The sequence below is a fragment of the Jaculus jaculus genome, chromosome 14 (genome assembly GCF_020740685.1).
Source record: "Jaculus jaculus isolate mJacJac1 chromosome 14, mJacJac1.mat.Y.cur, whole genome shotgun sequence".
Lineage (NCBI taxonomy): Eukaryota > Metazoa > Chordata > Mammalia > Rodentia > Dipodidae > Jaculus > Jaculus jaculus.
Window position 1 is genome coordinate 10,334,267 of NC_059115.1, and position 19,814 is coordinate 10,354,080.

The window sequence follows — 19,814 nt, forward strand, 5'->3', positions numbered from 1 at the left end:
CTGTCAACTTCCCGGAGTGTCTCTCAGCATCAGAGGCACAGGACTCTCCCTTGGCAATCCGGAGTACTTCCTTTATGACATGTAACATACTCCATCCACCTGTATGCATAACTTCCATTAATCAGTGGTAATAAATTTACCTTTTCTCATAAGCTTCTCAGTTTTTCTTGGTTTTTAAGATGTAGATAGATATTATTCATGTTATTTCCATGAAACATAAACCATATATCGTTCATGGTATGTGTCCAGGGTTTTTCATCATGCTTTACAAATAATATCTGACTTAAATTTAACAATACCTTGTCCAAAGTTTCAAATTGAGAGATTTAGGATGAGTGTTATTATGAGTCAGGTATTTTAGAGCCATCATAGTAAGACAGTGCCGATTTTCAGGAATTCAAATGTCTGCAACAAATGAAATAACAACCCTCGGAATATAGGAAAGAGGTATTGTTTTCTTGTAAATACTAATTATTTCAATTTATGTACTTTCCGGTTTATGAATTATTCCTTATGTATTTTTTTAAACAAACTCCTTCAGCATACTTTTTTTTTTTTTTTAGGTAGGATTTCACTCTCTACTTTTTTAAAAAAATTATTTATTTATTTATTTTGAGAGTGAAAGAAAGACGGAGAGAAATAGGTAGATAGATAGAGAATGGGTGCATCAGGGCCTCCAACCACTGCAAATGAACCCAGACGCGTGCACCCCCTGTGCATCTAGCTGGGACCTGGGGAGTCAAGCCTCGAAACGGAGTCCTTAGGCTACACAGGCAAGCGCTTAACAACTAAGCCATCTCTCCAGCCCATCACTCTCTACTTTTTTTAACGTGGGGTCTCACTGTAGCTCAGGCTGACCTGGAACTCACTTTGTGCTTGCAGGCTGGCCTTGAACCTGCAGCAATCCTCCTACGTATGCATCCCAAGTACTCATATTAAAGGCATGAACTACCGTGTCCAGACCTTGCACATATTTTTAAATAGTGTCTTCATTATGATATTGTATGCTGGCCAATAACATATATTTTTACATGCTAGTGTGAAAAGACAATGGTGGGGTTGTAGAGATTGTCCAGTGACTAAAGATACTTTCTTGAGGCTTGATCGCCTGGTTTTCACTCCCTACTAGCCACATAAATCAAGATGCACAGATTAGTGTGTACACCTGGTGTTCATTTTCAGGGCCAAGGAGTCCTGATACAGCTCTCTCTCTTTTTTTGCAAACTCATAACTAATTTTAAAAAGACAATAGTGATAAATTATAGTAATTTTGATAGTTAAATGATTAGTAATGGTCTTGAGTGAAAAGTGGCTTGACTTTAGGATGGCATACATGATATGTAATGATTTTTCAAAAATTTTATTCACTTATTTGCAAAGAGAGAGAGATAAAGAGAGAGGGAGGGAGAGAAGAGAGACAGATAAAGAGAATGTGCATGTGATGGTCTTCCACCACTACAAAACAAGTACAGGTGTCTGTACAATCTTTTGCATCTACGTTTACTTGGGCATTGGGAAATTGAAGTGCCTTAACTTCTGAGCTTCTCTCTAGACCTGAAGTGTTACCCTTTAAACCAAGAAAGCAATTTCCGCAGTATAAAGTTTTCTAAATTATAGCAAATCAAATAAATATAGCTAGTGTTATAATTACTACCTGAACGGACAAAAATATCTGTGACAATCATTTCTACCAAGCATTGAAAACGTTTGAATTGCTTGAGCAGCCAGTGCCCTTGGAATCCAATGCTGCAGAGATGGAAATATTTTACCCTCACTATGTTAGAGTAAGTCTGGTGAAGTGTGAGAAACCTCCCTGGGGTCATTGTAGTGAGAATCTTTCAGAGTCTGCTTTTATGTATGTAATTATGAAATTGAATTCTTGTTTCTGTTCCTGTCCTCAAGGATGACAGAAAGCCTGTCACTGTACCAACTGGAACATGTGATTCCAGGGTAGAAATGAATGCTATTGTCAGCCGTGTAATGTGTGGATAGAAAGTCCAGGACACTGAACCCAGCCTTCTATACACTATAAGTATGGCTCCCATCAGTCACTTAAATCTGCCTGTTATTCTGGCATCTCACTCAATAAAATGTGACAGGACCCCAGCAGGAAAAGAAGAGAAACTGAACTCTGAAGCGCAATCACACACATTTTTTTCACTGAGACATCCCTCCCCCGGCCCTTGTTTCTCCTAAGGAAATCACAGTGAGCCCCTTAGATAAGAGCTTCAAAAAGGAAATTCGAAGGTCAGTCATTCTCTTTCCTACCGGGTTCCTGCAAGGGGTGAGCTCAGACCTGAGGTTAGATCCTGTTCTCTGTGCGCATTTGTCTCTAAGAATGTGACCATATCTGAGAGCAGCTCTCACCCAGCTCCACTGCACTGTCCTACTGTCTGAGGCTGGGAAGTGGGGATAAGAAACTTACTTGCAATCCGAGTGTGGTTGGTGCACTCCTTTAATCCCAGCACTCATTGGCAGAGGTAGGAGGATGATCAAGGAGAGTTCAAGACCACCCTGAGACTCCATAGTCAATTCCAGGTCAGCCTGGCCCAGAGTGAGACCCAAGCTCAAAATACAAAAACAACAAAAAAAAAAAAGAAAAAAAAAGAAGAAAGAAACTCACTTGCTAATGCTGTTGTGAGATCAGGTATGTTATCCAGGGACCGGAGAGACAGCAATCCCATGGATACCAAGGAAGAACTCAGTATCTCAGGGTGAGGCTTCCATATACTCTGACCTAATCTCCCCTGTGATCAAGGTGATCATGTCACAGGAGACAGTGATGACAGTGTCTGTTTAGGGAGATGACATCAGGCCTGAAAAACACTTCTTCCTATCACTAACTAGAAGAAAATTCTGTGTCATGAACTCCTGTAGAGTGTTGGGATTTTCTTCTGGAGTGTTAGCATCAGAGACAGTGTCCAAGGAATGGCAGAGTCCTGAGATTGGGTTCTGTGACTTTGTGTTCCCCAGGAGTCAGTCTCCCCCATTACACTGAGTGTACAAAGTGCCAATGCCCCGACCACAGTACACATGAACTTTTTACCCACAGCTTTTATTACAGCAAACAAAAAAATCCTTGCTGAGTATGGTGGCACAAACATTTAATCCAAGCACATGGGAGTCCGAATTAGGAGGATTGTTGTGATTTTGAGGCCACTCTGTGACAGCAGAGTGATTTTCAGGTCAGCCTGGGTAGAATGAGACCAGACCCTACCTCAATAAATAAATAGATACATACGTAAATAATTAAATACCTAAATAGATTCCTACAGTGGTTGTATGAATGTGGAAAGGACTTATTTTTTCAATTTAAAATACTTTATGTTTATTTATTTATTTGACATGAAATACACAAGAGCAAGAGAGAGAGAGAGAGAGAGAGAGAGAGAGAGAGAGAGAGAGAGAGAGAGAGGGAGAGAGCATGGCTTCTAGCCACTGCAAAGGATCTCTATATGATGTGCCACCTTATGCATCTGGCTTATGTGCATCCGGGGGAATCGAACCAAGGTATTTTGTGTTTGCAGGAAAGTGCCTTAACTGCTAAGCCATCACTGCAGCCCTGTCTGTTCTTTTTAAATTTTTTTATTGACAATTTCCATGGTTATAAAAAATACCCCATGATAATACCCTTTCTACCCCCACTTTCCCCTTTAAACTCCTTTCTCCATCATATTACCTTGGGATATTTTTTATAATCATGGAAAATGTTAATAAAAACTGTGAATAGAAAAAAAATATATCTTTTAAACTAAAAAAAAAAAATACCCCATGGTAATACCCTCCCTCCCCCCACTTTTCCTTTTGAACTCCATTCTCCATCATATTCCCTACCCATCTCAATGAGTCTCTGTTTTATTCTCATGTCATGAACTTTTCCACCTATTCTGATGTTCTTGTGTAGGTAGTGTCAGGCACTGTTAGGTCATGGAAATCTTGGCCATTTTGTGTCTCAGGGGAGCATGGTGCAAGGAGTCCTACCCTTCCTTTGGCTCTTACATTCTATTGGCCCCTTCTTCTGCAATAGACCCTGAGCCTTGGAAGTTCTGAGAGGGATATTGCAGTGCATAGCACTATTGTCAACTCTTTCCATCACCATGATGCCTTCTGAGTCATCCCAAGGCCACTGCTATCTGAGAAGTGAAGATTCTGTACCAAAAGTGAGACTAGCATTAATATAAGGGTATGAACAACAGGAGAGGTGCTTACTGGGCAGTTTGATAAGCATAGTACATACATTACTCAGATAGCAAGAGACGTTACACACCTAGGGCTCATGACGACCCTGTTTTAAGTTTTCAGTATCCGGGATGTATTCCCTCCCATGGCGAGGGCCTCCAGGGAAGGAACTTATTTTGAGACAAGGATATATGATGGTCGACACAGTTGTCCTAACTAAGCACAAAGTTCCTGTGTCTCAACATATCCTCTCCTCCTCGCACTGTTTAAGCTGATTTAAAAAGAAATTGTTACTTTTCTTTATTTATCTGAGGGCGACAGACAGAGAGAGAAAGAGCAGATAAATAAATATATATATATATATATATATATATATATATATATGGAGAAAGAAGGAGAGAATTGGCGCTCCAGGGCCTCCAGTTACTGCAAACAAACTGACGATGCGTGTGACCAATTGTGCATCTGGCTAATGTGGGTGCTAGGGAGCTGGGCCTCGAACAGGGGTCCTTGGTCTTCACTCTGTTGTCTCAGGGTGGCCTCAAACTCACAGAAATCCTTCTACCTCTGCCTCCAGAGTGCTGGGACTAAAGGCGTCGCCACCACGTCCCGCTTAGGCTGATTTTTTTTAATAGGAAAATTTGAGGTACCATGTCTTATATTTATATACTCTTCTTCTTTCTTCCTATATACTGGTATACAGATCTCTAAGGGTTGAAACAATCTACTTCGGTCAGTGAGGCTGATAATGTGATTATCCAAGGCCTTGGGTAGGGCCAGTGCCTATGTCCCTAATCTCTCCTTCTGGTTCTAACGCCTTGTTTTGACCTCTATTTTTTTATTTTTTTATTTTTTTGGTTTTTCAAGAAATGGCTCACTCTCGTCAAGGCTGATTTGGAATTCAGTATGGAGTCTCAGGGTGGATTGAACTCAGGGCGATCTTTCTAACACTGCATCCTGAGTGCTGAGATTAAAGGTGTGTACCACCACGCCCGGCTCTTCTGACTTCTATTTGGCTCTTACCCGTGACTGTATCAGAAGTTGAATCCAGATGTATGCTCCATAGACTCTCTTGGCACCAGAGATATTATGCAGTTTTCCTGCCACCATTGGAAGTCCCATCCTACTGCTGTGGCTCATGGGACGCACCTGTACCTGTGAAGGTTAGCATGGGTTATGGCAGGTTCAGCTCTTCAGAGTCCCCATCAGATTCACTTCTGTTTTGTTGGAGTGTCGATATCTGAAGTGACCTCTCCACCAGGGACTCACTTCTGCCTGAGAGGTCATTATCTTAATTCAGATTATTTAGTAAAATTATTTAATTTAATTTAAGGTTTACTTTCATTTACTTGTGATTAAAGAGAGATAGAGTAGAGTGACAGAGGGAAAAGATAGGTATGCTAGGACCTCCAGCAGCTGTACATAAACTCCGAATGCACATACCACCTTGTGCATCTGGCTTTACATGGGCACTGGAGAATCAAACCTTGATCATGAGATGTTGTAGGCAAGTATTTAAACCCTGAACCATCTCTTCAGCCGCAACAAAAATTCTTCAGGAGGCAGTGTGGTTGTAAGAATTAGAGGATATAAAGACACAGAAAAGGACCCCAATAATTTTTGGCTTTTGTTTTTTGTGAAAGATAACTCATGGTGTGACTAGTGATTTAACCTGCATGTAAAGGATTCATGTGCTCTAAGCACACACACAAACACCAGAGCTATTCTGCTTGGTCCTGTTCTTTTCTTTTTCTTGAGAAATATGCATATATTGCAAAAGAAGTGAGAGGCTGTGAAATAAGTCCACATAGTAGTTTCATTGGGTACAGTTTTTAAATTCTGGGCAGTCTGTGGGTTTATTTAGATGAAGATAATACTTAGTTTGTTAGGTATTCAGGAAAGGGTTCTTTTTTTTAAAAAAAAAATTTATTTATTTGAGAGCGACAGACACAGAGAGAAAGACAGATAGAGGGAGAGAGAGAGAATGGGCGCACCAGGGCTTCCAGCCTCTGCAAACGAACTCCAGACGCGTGCGCCCCCTTGTGCATCTGGCTAACGTGGGACCTGGGGAACCGAGCCTCGTTCCAGGGTCCTTAGGCTTCATAGGCAAGCGCTTAATCGCTAAGCCATCTCTCCAGCCCAGGAAAGGGTTCTTGAGAGGTAAAATCTTGCTCTCTGCTCTTAACTAAATCTCAGCTTCTCCATGACCAGAACTTGGCCTTTTTTTCCCTGTCGTGCATGGAATAGGGAGGATCAAGAAGCTGACTAAACTCTCAGGCTCTGGAAGTTCACATTAGAGACACAGAAGGCTCAGAAAGTTACAAGATTCACAAGCTCTCTCCCTAAGAATATTGAAGCACCCAGCCATTTCTGAGGCACAAGAGACCCGCTTCATTATAAATGCCTACAATAGGGCGAGAGGGGTGCAGCTCTCTGTCTTCTGTGCAATGACACTGAAGCTGAGGTGTGCCTGCTATATCATTACCCATGCCCCTTTATGTTACAGCTCACGTACGCTCCTGTAAGCGCCCCTACTCCAAAAACACTCATTGCTTTACCAGAGTAGGTTGTTAAAGGTAACTCCTTATTCTCTTATCTATATCATATATGGGGTAAGCAAGTGTTTGTTCACATATCCCCACAAAACGTCACATCATGACTCTGCCCACCCGCATTCCTTTGTATTTTACCATAATTAATTCACTTGTCCCATAAGCTAGACTTGGATGGTGTGGAGATTGGATTTTGGTGTCTTCCATAACTTACAAGTTCTGAATGTTAGGTTCCCAGATGGTGGCCATTTGGTAATTGGATTCTCCTGGAGGCATAGTATTATTGGGAGCACCAGATGAGTGTCATAGCCAGCTTCCCCTTGCCAGTGTTTGGCACCCTCCTGTTGCTGTTGTCCACCTGCTGTTGGCCATGAGGCGATGTCCACCCTCTTCTCATGTCATCTTTACACCTTGCTTTCATGGAGTTTCCTCTTGGGTTTGCGAGGTAAAATAAACCCACAAGCTGCACTGGGTCAGGTGTCTTCTGCCCAAAATGTGAACTTGATTTTCATAAATGGGATCCTTTATTTGGCCTGTACTCAGCACCCTATTTTTCATTCACCTCTGTGCAGGAAAAGGCATGCAGCAACAGTAGACCATTATCTTATCCACAAATGTGGTACTCAATAGTAATTTAAATATATGAAAAGTCTGCTAATGTAAATTTAGAAGAAAGTAAAGGGAGGTATGTGGATAAAAGTATAAATAAACATAGCTGTGTAGACAGATTAGGGAGTTCATGTATGTTGTATATAATTTTTAATCATATCAGTGTCATGGCATTGAAAATGTTCCACAGTATGATCTCAGATATAATGTTGTAATAAGTAAATATGAGTCATTGTCCTGATGGAATTACCTAAAGACAAATGATGTGAAAACATCTTAGGTTGCCAGGTATGGTGGCACATGCCTTTAATCCCAGCACTCGGCAGGCAGAGGTAGGGGGATCACTGTGAGTTGGAGGCCTCCCTGAAACTACACAATGAATTCCAGGGCAGTTTGGGCTAGAGCAAGAAACTAGCTTGAAAAAAGTAAAAAGTCAAAGAAAACAAAATGAAACAACTACAAAACAACAGCTACGAAAAACTCATGGAAGTCCTACCTGTGCCTCCCGGGGCTGGGATTAAAGGTGTGCACCATCACGCCTGGCTCCTCTTGAGATTCTTAATCTCGTAAGTTTGACAAAACAGACCAACCATCATAAATCAAACACTTCTAAGACTCATAGGCAAAGATATCTCTTTATGCCAGGCTTACATTCCAAAACAAGATAGCTACAAGTTCCCAAATGATGCTCCAATACGAAGAGAATATTTGGTTGCAAATGTACAATGACCACAATCACTCCACATCGTCATATGCAGTGTAATAACCCAAAACCCCAGAGATGAAAATTCGCATTTCAAATACGGTGAAGTGCACACCTTAAGTCATTACACATAGAGTATTCGATTACCTTAATTTGATATGCAAAAGATTAAGAGTTGGAAGAAGTAATGACATGGACAGAAAAATTACAAAATTTACTTGTAATAAGTCTTAGCAACTTTTAGCATGATATAATTAAAGCAATTGCTTCATAACACTTGTAACTTCCTATGATGAGTATTTTAAAAATATTTTATTTATTTCTTGAAAGAGAGGGAGGGTTTTAGTGGGTGCATAAGGGACTCTAACCACTGCAAAGGAACTCCAGATGCATGCACCACTCTGTGCATGTGGCTTACATGGATAGTGCAGAATCCAAGCAAGGTCTATAGGCTTTTCAAGCAGTCACTTTTACTGCTGAGACACCTCTCCAGCCCCACAATGAGTATGTTGTCTTGAGATAAAAATGCATGTGCATTATCAGAACAACAATTGAGGAATAAGTGAAAGACACAGAGCAATGGAAACACACTCTTTTTTGGACATTACCGTTCTCAGTAGTACACGATGAATGTACAATTTCACTGCCATCTTTTCTGTTCTCATGATATACTTAAATTGATACATTTATGTATATGTATAGTCTAGGTTAGAAAAAAGTCCAAAATTACTTAAACAATAGGTCAAATTTAAGAAAGAATTGAGAGGCAGAGTTTAGGTGACATTGAGTTCAAAGCTTGATCATGCTACACTGTGACATCTTTTCTCCAAACAACAAATACATAAAAAATCAAATGTATGAACATGAAAGATTATGCTTCTTATTTACCAAAATATCTATAAATCATAGTATGTTAATTTTTGCTCATGAAAAAGTCCCCTTACACATGCATGCCCACACACCACACTGTTATCTCTTTACAAAATGAACCAATGAAGGAATACTAGACGCTCTGAAGAACTGTGGGGGAGTGTATTGGAAAGGGAAGAGTAAATAGGCTGTAGATTGGCTTAGAAAGTTTTCAGTTAAACAAGAGACTTATCATAGGAAATGTTAAAATCATTCATATTCTAAGAAAACCAGGTGACTTTGCTTTCTGTAACCTGCTCTCATGACATATTCCACTGACAACCTCGCTTTCTCTGAGAAGGAGAAACACTTCTGATGATAACATTTGTCTATAGAGACAATCGTCATGCTATAAATCAAATCAGGTTTTTGTTAGATTCATGAATATTCAGAGTGTGATATTCAAGAAGTGAGTGTCTGCCCATGATCTTGCACCAGAGTTCTTAATGGTGGGACTTTCACCACCCCACTTTCCGATAAGAGGGCCTGAAATTCTAACTACAAAATCATCTCCTCAAGTAACTTGCATAGCAGCTTACACTACATTGTCTCACACCACTAACTGGTATCTGAGGTGCTCAAGTACAGGATACCCTTTAGAGGACAGAGGTGCATGTGAAGTTTCTTACCTTCAGCTTTACCTACCATAAGTGTAGGCCATGCGTTAAAACACCCCTTGAACTACATTGCCACATGTCTCTGAGACAGTATAAGCTTTGTTGGAACTGTCACTTCCCAGGTTTTGCATTTTTCCATCCTGACACACAGTCCACTTCAGTGTGTGCCTCTGTGTACAGTACTGATGAATCACCACTTCTATGCTGTCTTTTGTCAGGGGATTGGTCCAATCCCAACACTCTGAGGCTTAGCGTTGGAGAAACAAAAATTATCTAAGAGATACTTTAAAGTCCTCTGATCTTGCCGCCCTCCTTACCTGAGATTATCTGATCTCCTGATACAACAACAACAGTGCTTAATTGTGAAACGTAAAATAAATCTCAAAAACTTTTGTCACTTTTACCAATTACCTCACACAAATGCTAGTGATAAATAAGCATGTCCAAATGAGTTGTGTTTGAGACTAGTGAGAGAAACTTTGTGAAATCCTTGCAGGCATTAATAGTTCTCTTGGGGGCAGGGGCTGGAAGAGAACATAGTGTTATTTTGGCCAAGTCTCTGCAAAGGGAGCAAATACTCTTTCTACATTATGTGCTTTCTTGATAAGATATATAGAAACATTTAAATCTGTGATCCAGGAGGACCCACAGAAATACTTTACTGAAAATGTGACAGGATGAAATGGGTATTACAAAAGAACTAGGGAATGAGTCTTATTACAGAATAAGGTGAACTGGGAAATGAGAGTCAAGCCCAAGTTCAAGAAAGAAATTTTAAAAGCATTATAAGGCATCATTGTATTTAGGAACTATGACCTACTGTCCACAACATTAAGACTATTCTTTAAATTTTTTTAAAAATTTATTTGTGTGTGACAGATGGATAGGGAGAGAAAGGGCAGGAGAGACAGAGGCTGGGGGCAACAGGTCCTCCAGCCACTGCAAATGAACTCCAGATGCATGCTCCACCTTGTGCATCTGGTTGACGTGGGTCCTGGGGAATCGAGCTTCGAATCAGAGTCCGTAGGCTTCACAGGCCAGTGCTCTACTGCTAAGACATCTCACCAGCACAAGACTATTCTTCAAAGGGGTAAAACTTCAAGAGCAATCAATAGCCACCAGAAGGGAGAGGGAAAAGTTTGAATGTAGGCAACTATTTTAAGATATTTTGCTATAATAGAAATTAATATGAAAATATCTTTTTTTCAAAGTGTTATCATGCAAATTATTGAAGTTCCCAACAAATGAAAGGAGTGAGAATAAGAAAGGGGTATTAGGTGAAGAGAGGAAACATTTGTGTAGGGTAATGATGAGGGAGAACAGTTCCAAATTTGTAATTACTCAGTAAGTCTCATATATGTTAAATACCATGACTTAGTGGCCTGACATGTTATTGAAAAATTAAAAAAAAAAATCCCACATATGGCACAAGAGTGGGATTGTGAAGTAAGGGGATTGTGGTATTGGGATGGATACAGATCATGCCAGGGCCTCATCCCATGTTTAGTGGAAATGTTCATATACTATTTATCCGTTTTTCTTTCCTGTAATTCCACCTGCCCATTCCACTCTGACATCTGGAAATGTGCACCTCACAACTACAGTCCACTTCATCTTTATTACTATTCAGTCCATATTGCTTCTCATGAAATCAAAGTCCACATCCAAATACTTGAAGAAGAGATTGAGATAGATAGTGAGAGAGACAGAGAGAAGAGATAGGATAGATTTAAGAGGCAAATACCTACATGGTGTTTCCAAGAAGGACATTTTCAAGGAACAATTTTGAAGGATGATTCATTCAGAGGTCATCTACTGTAAGATGTCTTCCTAGTATTGAGAGTTTCTTTCCTCTGCTATTATATCATGGTCTGCCCAAACCCTGCTTAATATATGATCAAATCAACATTTTGATGTAATGGATGGAGGATGGCAGGAAGCATGTGGCATCAAAATAGAAGAAATACTAGTTGGTAAGGGGAGTGCTGTAAGGGAGGAAAAGAGGAGAAAAAAGGATTATTATATCCACTACAGTATGGTCATGGATTAAAATGTCAATGAAAATTCAAAGAAAGATACAATAAAAAACATTTTTATTCTGTACTCTCATCAAAAAGGAGTAAATGGGCTCCTTTAATTCTGTATATATATATATTTAGTCCTGCCATTTTTGAAGTTGGAGTTATCTTGAGCTTAGTACAGACAGATGGTGCATCCATTCTTCTAATGATGGACATCTGGGTTGATTCCAGCTTTTAGCTATTATGAATTGAGCTGCTACAAACATGGTTGAACAAATCTCTCTGGCCTTTGGTTTGAAGGTTTTAGGGTAGATGCCCAGTAAGGGTATAACTGGGTCTGTTGGTATTTCTATAGTCAGCTTTTTCAAGAGTCATATGACTAAATGATGCTCACAATTCTTTTGGAAGCATAAATGATCTTACTGTATTGTGTGCATAACGAATGATTCTGGAGGTATCACCATACCTGAGTTTGAGATATTTTACAGCATTGACCCTAAGTTTTTAATTATATTTTTTGTCAATATTACTAATTGGTTTACACCATTGCTCATCTTTTTTTAGTTTAATGCATGGAAATTGTGCACAGGTATTTTTTATATTACTTTATTGTAAAAGGTTAGTGTATAGCTAATTCTTTGTACAATTAAATTAGTTATATAAATTTCAGAGTGGTATATTTGTCATGGTTCATTACAGTAAATACATATGTGGTATACAAGTCTATTATACTGGCATACACATTAAAGGGTAAGTGGTGAAAATTGTCTACATGGTGGAATTGCTGAGAACCCATTTGATGCTCAGTTAATAAAGCAAGATCTCCAAGAAGGCTCAAGCTAGTGTTGGAGGCCAGAAGATTTGTGGATAGTCACTGCTCTTCATCCCACATTGGAAGCCTGTGTAAGCTAGATTCTGCTGTTGACAAGGGATGGGGTAGCAGCAGCAACATCACGATAAGTGCTATTAGAGGCAAGCAACCAGTGCTTATTTTTCCTCAGGTATATTTATAACAAGTCTCTTCCCAGAAGTTGGTGCCCACACTGGGGTAGGGTCATCTCTCCCCTCAGCTATTGCATCCTGGAATTACCATCACAGACCTGCCCAGAGTGATGCACATTAATTTCTCCCAGATTCAATCAGGTGGACAATGAGATTGACCATCACACCACTTTCAGTGAATTTCAATATCAGAAAGATATTCCATCATAATATATTCCTTATGATATTGTCAATTGCATATTTATTGTGTACCTATTGGTGGGACAAATGCTTGAATAGAAGTAATATCACGAAATAAAATCTTGATTTAGATTTAAAATTACAGCAGTTAGAGTTTTCATTTTGGCGATAGACTAGCCTTTTTTAATATGAGAGAGTGAGAGGAGAGAGAGAGGGAGTGAGAGAGAGAGTGAATTGGCACAGCAAGGTCTTCAGTTACCACAACCGAACTCCACACATGTGAACCTCTTTGTACACATGTGCAACTTGTGTGCTTGAATCACTTTGTGTGTGTGGCTTATGTGAGATCTGGAGAGTCTAACAGGAACCCTTAGATTTTATAGGCAAATACCTTCAGACCTAAGCTATCTCTGCAGGCTGAGGATAGAGTTTAGAATGTTAGAGAAAAAAGAAGACACGGAGCTAGCATGAGAAAACTGACCATAGTCTTATAATTCAGCAGGAAGAAGGAAAGAGAGAGGGAAAGAGAGAGAGAGAGAGAGAGAGAGAGAGAGAGAGAGAGAGAGAGAGAGAGAGAGGAAGGAAGAAGAAGAAAACAATGAAAAAAGAAGAGAAGACAAAGGGAGGTGGGTTATGACTCCTTGTTTTGCCCCCTTCACTCACTTCTCCCTGGCATGTTTCATGGTGATGTTTCTGCAACTTTCCTCAATCACATCACAATCTCTACATTCAGAATGTGGACATATGAGCCTGATGAAAATTTTTCATTTATATTCAAACCGCCATGGTCTTAATGAATATTTCTTTACTGGTTTTTGAATGTTTTATATCTGGATGATTATATGAGCATGACAAAATAATTTTGCCATACCCAAATAGTGCATGTTTATATCTGAGACATTAATACTTGAGAAACATAATGCAGTGCAAACTCCCCATATTATACTAAGCCCATACATTGTCAGAAAATGATACATTCCGGGTCACTTTGAATCTAGCCCATGATTTTTTTTTTCTTTGGTTCATTTTATCTGAATGACTTTGACACTCAATTTCCCCTTTCTTCCCTTTTGAATGAAGGTTAACTAGTTGAAAATGGATAGTGGTTAAATTTGTCAACATAAGAATTGTTGGACTGAAAATTCCAACCCAATTTATTCAAAAGTACACATAGCATATTGTTTAAATTTCCTTAGTACTGCAACATTTTCAATGGAAACTATTGATAACAATCATGTGTTCACTTTCACATTGCTTTAATTATTGCCTGGTGTGAAGAATATATGAGAATGATGTTAGGGGTATATTCAGGTTATAATGGGTGTTTAATGTGAGTGGTTCATTTGGGAAATCTAATAACCTGGAAGAATGGCATATATATATATATATATATATATATATATACACACATATATATATGTATGTGTGTGTGTGTGTGTATATATATATATATGTAATATCCCTCTTAGAGCTCTCCCAGTATCCTTTGACCATGTGTTGTTTCAAATGAACAAGTACAGCAGAAGATAGAAACCTTGGTGTACTGGCTGAGAAGCAGGAAGGGGCAGAAAGCTGGGAAGCATGCAGACATTGCAACACTTGCATTGACCAGCCACCTAGTGGTTACACCAGAGAAAGAGTAACATACAACTAAGATGGCAGAGATCGTATATAAGAGCACAAAGCTGCTCACCAGGGACAGGATGCTCTGGGTGGCCCTGGCCTCAGGTGATGACCGAGGAGACAGGGAGCTGTGAATGTGTTGGACCATCTTCTTGTGCTTTGTGAGCATAAAGACCATGGAGCCACTGGCCCACGTCATGATTCCCAAACACACGACATCAATGGAGGCAAATAGGATTGAATAGAATGTCTTTGTTAGACTGTGAGTTTGTACAATCACACAGTATACAACATCTCTAAATCCTGTGCTATTTTTTGTCCGCAAATTGTCTGTCACAATCGAGGGAATATAGGCATTAACCAGCAGTTGCAGGACCCAGCACAGACCCAAGGAGGAACTAATGGCCTTGGGGGCTCTGACTTTGAGCTGTCCCCACTTGGAATTGCTGGGGCTGATTGTGATGATCTGAAAGATACTCAAGAGAGATGTGGAACCAAGGGACACACCTCTGGCCACTCTGTGGAAATAAAAGATGAGTTTGCACAGAATATCATCTAGAAAATAACTCATACCAAAGGCAGCCATTGTCTGGGGGATTCCTTTAAAGAGAAGAACCATGAAGTTGGCCCAGGTCAGGTGCTTGACAATCATATCTGTGGGCTTCACCCGTTTCCCGGAGAAGTCAGTGAGAACAAAGTAGCCAAGGCAGGCGCAGTTCCCCAGGACTCCCAGTGCCGTCTGTGACAGGAACATGATCCCCACGGTCAGGTTTACGGGGGACATCTGTCAACTTCCCGGAGTGTCTCTCAGCATCAAAGGCACAGGACTCTTCATGGACAATCAGGACTACTTCCTTTATGAAATATAACATACTCCATCCACCTGTAAGCATAACTTCCATTAACCAGTGGTAATAAATTTATCTTTTCTCATAAGCTTCTCAGTATTTCCTGGTTTTGAAGATGTAGGTAGATATTATTGATGTTATTTGCATGAAACATAAACCATATATTGTTCATGCTATGTGTCCAGGGTTTTTCATCATGCTTTACAAATAATATCTGACTTAAATTTAACAATACCTTGTCCAAAGTTTCAAATTGAGAGATTTATGATGAGTGTTAATATGAGTCAGGTATTTTATAGCCACCACAGTAAGACAGTGCAGATTTTCAGGAATTCAAATGTCTGCAACAAATGAAATAACAACCCTCGGAATAAGGAAAGAGGTATTGTTTTCTTGTAAATACTAATTATTTCAATTTATGTACTTTCCCGTTTATGAATTATTCCTTATGTATTTTTTTAAACAAACTCCTTCGGCATACTTTGTTTTTTTTTTTGGTTTATTTTTTGAAGTAGGATTTCACTATCTACTTTTTAAAAAAATTATTTATTTATTTATTTTGAGAGTGACAGACAGACAGAGAGAAAGAGGCAGATAGATAGAGAATGGGTGCACCAGGGCCTCCAGCCACTGCTAACGAACTCCAGATGCGTGCGCCCCCTTGTGCATCTGGCTAACGTGGGACCTGGGGAGTCAAGCCTTGAAACGAGGTCCTTAAGCTACACAAGCAAGCACTTAACCACTAAGCCATCTCTCCAGCTCATCAGTCTCTACTTTTTTTAACGTGGGGTCTCACTGTAGCTCAGGCTGACCTGGAACTCACTTTGTGCTTGCAGGCTGGCCTTGAACTTGCAGCAATCCTCCTACGTATGCATCCCAACAACTCATATTAAAGGCATGAACTACCGTGTCCAGTCCTTGCACATATTTTAAAATAGTGTCTTAATTATGAAATTGTATGCTGGCCAATAACATATATTTTAACATGCAAGTGTGAAAAGACAATGGTCAGGTTGTAGAGATTGTCCAGTGATTAAAGATACTTTCTTGAGGCTTGATCACCTGGGTTTCACTCCCTAGTAGCCACATAAATCGAGATGCACAGATTAGTGTGTACACCTGGTGTTCATTTTCAGGGCCAAGGGGTCCTGATATAGCACTCTCTCTTTTTTTGCAACCTCATAACTAATTTAAAAAGACAATAGTGATAAATTATAGTAATTTTGATAGTTAAATGATTAGTAATGGTCTTGAGTGAAAAGTGGCTTGACATTAGGATGGCATACATGATATGTAATAACTTTATTCACTTATTTGCAAAGAGAGAGTGAGAGAGAGAGATTAAGAGAGAGTTAGGGAGAGAAGAGAGACAGATAAAGAGAATGTGCATGTCATGGCCTTCTACCACTACAAAACAAGTACAGGTGTTTGTACAATCTTTTGCATCTATGTTTACTTGGGCATTGGGAAATTGAAGTGCCTTAACTTCTGAGCTTCTCTCTAGACCTGAAGTGTTACCCTTTAAATCAAGAAAGCAATTTCTGCCGTATAAAACTTTTCTAAATTATAGGAAATGAAATAAATATAGCTAGTGTTATATTTACTACCTGAACGGACAAAAATATCTGTGACAATCATTTCTACCAAGCATTGAAAAGGGTTGAATTGCTTGAGCAGCCAGTGCCCTTGGAATCCAATGCTGCAGATGGAAACATTTTACCCTCACTATGTCAGACTAAGTCTGGTGATGTGTGAGAAACTTCACTGGGATCATTGTAGTGGGAGTTTTTAAGAGTCTGCTTTTATGTATGTATTATAAAATTGAATTCTTGTTTCTGTTCCTGTCCTCAAGAATGACAGAAGCCTGTCACTGTGCCAACTGGAACATGTGATTCCAGGATAGAAATGAATGCTGTTGTCAGCCCTGTAATGTGCGGTCAGAAAATCCAGGACACTGAATCCAGCCTTCTGTACACTATAGGAACAGCTCCCATCAGTCACTTAAATCTGCCTGTGTTTCTAGCATCTCACTCAATAGAATGTGACAGGACCCCAGCAGGAAAAGAAGAGAAACTGAACTCTGAAGCGCAATCACACACATTTTTTTCACTGAGATATCCCTCCCTTCGCCCTTGTTTCTCCTAAGGAAATCACAGTGAACCCCTTAGATAAGAGCTTCAAAAAGGAAATTCGAAGGTCAGTCATTCTCTTTCCTACCAGGTTCCTGCAAGGGGTGAACTTAGACCTGAGGTTAGATCCTGTTCTCTGTGCGCATTTGTCTCTAAGAATGTGACCATATCTGAGAGCAGCTCTCACCCAGCTCCACTGCACTGTCCTACTGTCTGAGGCTGGGGAAGTGGGGATAAGAAACTTACTTGCAATCTGGATGTGGTTGGTGCACTCCTTTAATCCCAGCACTTGTTGGCAGAGGTAGGAGGATGATCAAGGAGAGTTCAAGACCACCCTGAGACTCCAAAGTCAATTCCAGGTCAGCCTGGCCCAGAGTGAGACCCAAGCTCCAAATACAAAAACAAACAAAAACAAAAAAAGAAAGAAAAAAAGAAGAAAGAAACTTACTTGCTAATGCTGTTGTGAGATCAGGTTTGTTATCCAGGGATCGGAGAGACAGCAATCCCATGGATACCAAGGAAGAACTCAGTATCTCAGGGTGAGGCTTCCATATACTGAGACCTAATCTCCCCTGTGATCAAGGTGATCATGTCACAGGAGACAGTGATGACAGTGTCTGTTTAGGGAGATGACATCAGGCCTGAAAAACACTTCTTCCTGTCACTAACTAGAACAAAATTCTGTGTCATGAACTCCTGTAGAGTGTTGGGATTTTTTTCCTTGGACACTATCAGAGACAGTGTCCAAGGAATGGCAGAGTCCGGAGATTGGGTTCTGTGACTTTGTGTTCCCCAGGAGTCAGTCTCCCCCATTACACTGAGTGTACAAAGTGCCAATGCCCAGACCACAGTACACATGAACTTTTTACCCACAGCTTTTATTACAGCAAACAAAAATATCCTTGTTGAGTATGGTGGCACAAACATTTAATCCAAGCACATGGGAGTCCGAATTAGGAGGATTGTTGTGATTTTGAGGCCACTCTGTGACAGCAGAGTGATTTTCAGGTCAGCCTGGGTAGAATGAGACCAGACCCTACCTCAATAAATAAATAGATACATACGTAAATAATTAAATACCTAAATAGATTCCTACAGTGGTTGTATGAATGTGGAAAGGACTTATTTTTTCAATTTAAAATACTTTATGTTTATTTATTTATTTGACATGAAATACACAGAGAAAGAGAGAGAGAGAGAGAGAGAGAGAGAGAGAGAGAGAGAGAGAGAGAGAGAGAGAATGGCTTCTAGCCACTGGAAAGGATCTCTATACGATGTGCCACCTTATGCATCTGGCTTATGTGCATCCGGGGGAATTGAACCAAGGTATTTTGTGTTTGCAGGCAAGTGCCCTAACTGGTAAGCCATCACTCCAGCCCTGTCTGTTCTTTTTAAATTTTTTTATTAACAATTTACATGGTTATAAAAAATACCCCATGATAATACCCTCTCTCCCCCCGCTTTCCCCTTTAAACTCCTTTCTCCATCATATTAACTTGGGATATTTTTTATAATCATGGAAAATGTTAATAAAAACTGTGAATAGAAAAAAAATATATCTTTTAAACCAAAAAAAAAAAAATACCCCATGGTAATACCCTCCCTCCCCCCACTTTTCCTTTTGAACTCCTTTCTCCATCATATTCCCTACCCATCTCAATGAGTCTCTGTTTTATTTTCATGTCATGAACTTTTCCACCTATTCTGATGTTCTTGTGTAGGTAGTGTCAGGCACTGTTAGGTCATGGAAATCTTGGCCATTTTGTGTCTCAGGGGAGCATGGTGCAAGGAGTCCTACCCTTCCTTTGGCTCTTACATTCTATCGGCCACTTCTTCCGCAATAGACCCTGAGCCCTGGAAGTTCTGAGACGGATATTGCAGTACATAGCATTATTGTCAATTCTTTCCATCACCATGATGCCTTCTGAGTCATCCCAAGGTCACTGCTATCTGAGAAGTGAATATTCTGTACCAAAAGTGAGACTAGCATTAATATAAGGGTATGAACAACAGGAGAGGTGCTTACTGGGCAGTTTGATAAGCATAGTACATACATTACTCAGATAGCAAGAGACGTTACACACCTAGGGCTCATGACGACCCTGTTTTAAGTTTTCAGTATCCGGGATGTATTCCCTCCTATTGCGAGGGCCTCAAGGGATGGAACTTATTTTGAGACAAGGATATATGATGGTCGACGCAGTTGTCCTAACTAAGCACAAAGTTCCTGTGTCTCAACATATCCTCTCCTCCTCGCACTGTTTAAGCTGATTTAAAAAGAAATTGTTACTTTTCTTTATTTATCTGAGAGCAACAGACAGAGAGAGAAAGAGCAGATAAATATATATATATATATGGAGAGAGAGGGAGAGAATTGGCGCTCCAGGGCCTCCAGTTACTGCAAACAAACTGACGATGCATGTGACCAATTGTGCATCTGGC

General features: G+C 40.0%; 1 protein-coding gene across 1 annotated transcript; it reads right to left on the minus strand.

The window, feature by feature from the left end:
* Positions 1-14,237: 14,237 nt before the first annotated feature.
* Positions 14,238-15,179, minus strand: LOC123454595 (vomeronasal type-1 receptor 4-like). The gene has a single exon (XM_045133292.1). The coding sequence runs from the start codon at positions 15,177-15,179 to the stop codon at positions 14,238-14,240; it is 942 nt and encodes a 313-aa protein (XP_044989227.1).
* Between the last annotated feature and the right edge of the window lie 4,635 nt (positions 15,180-19,814).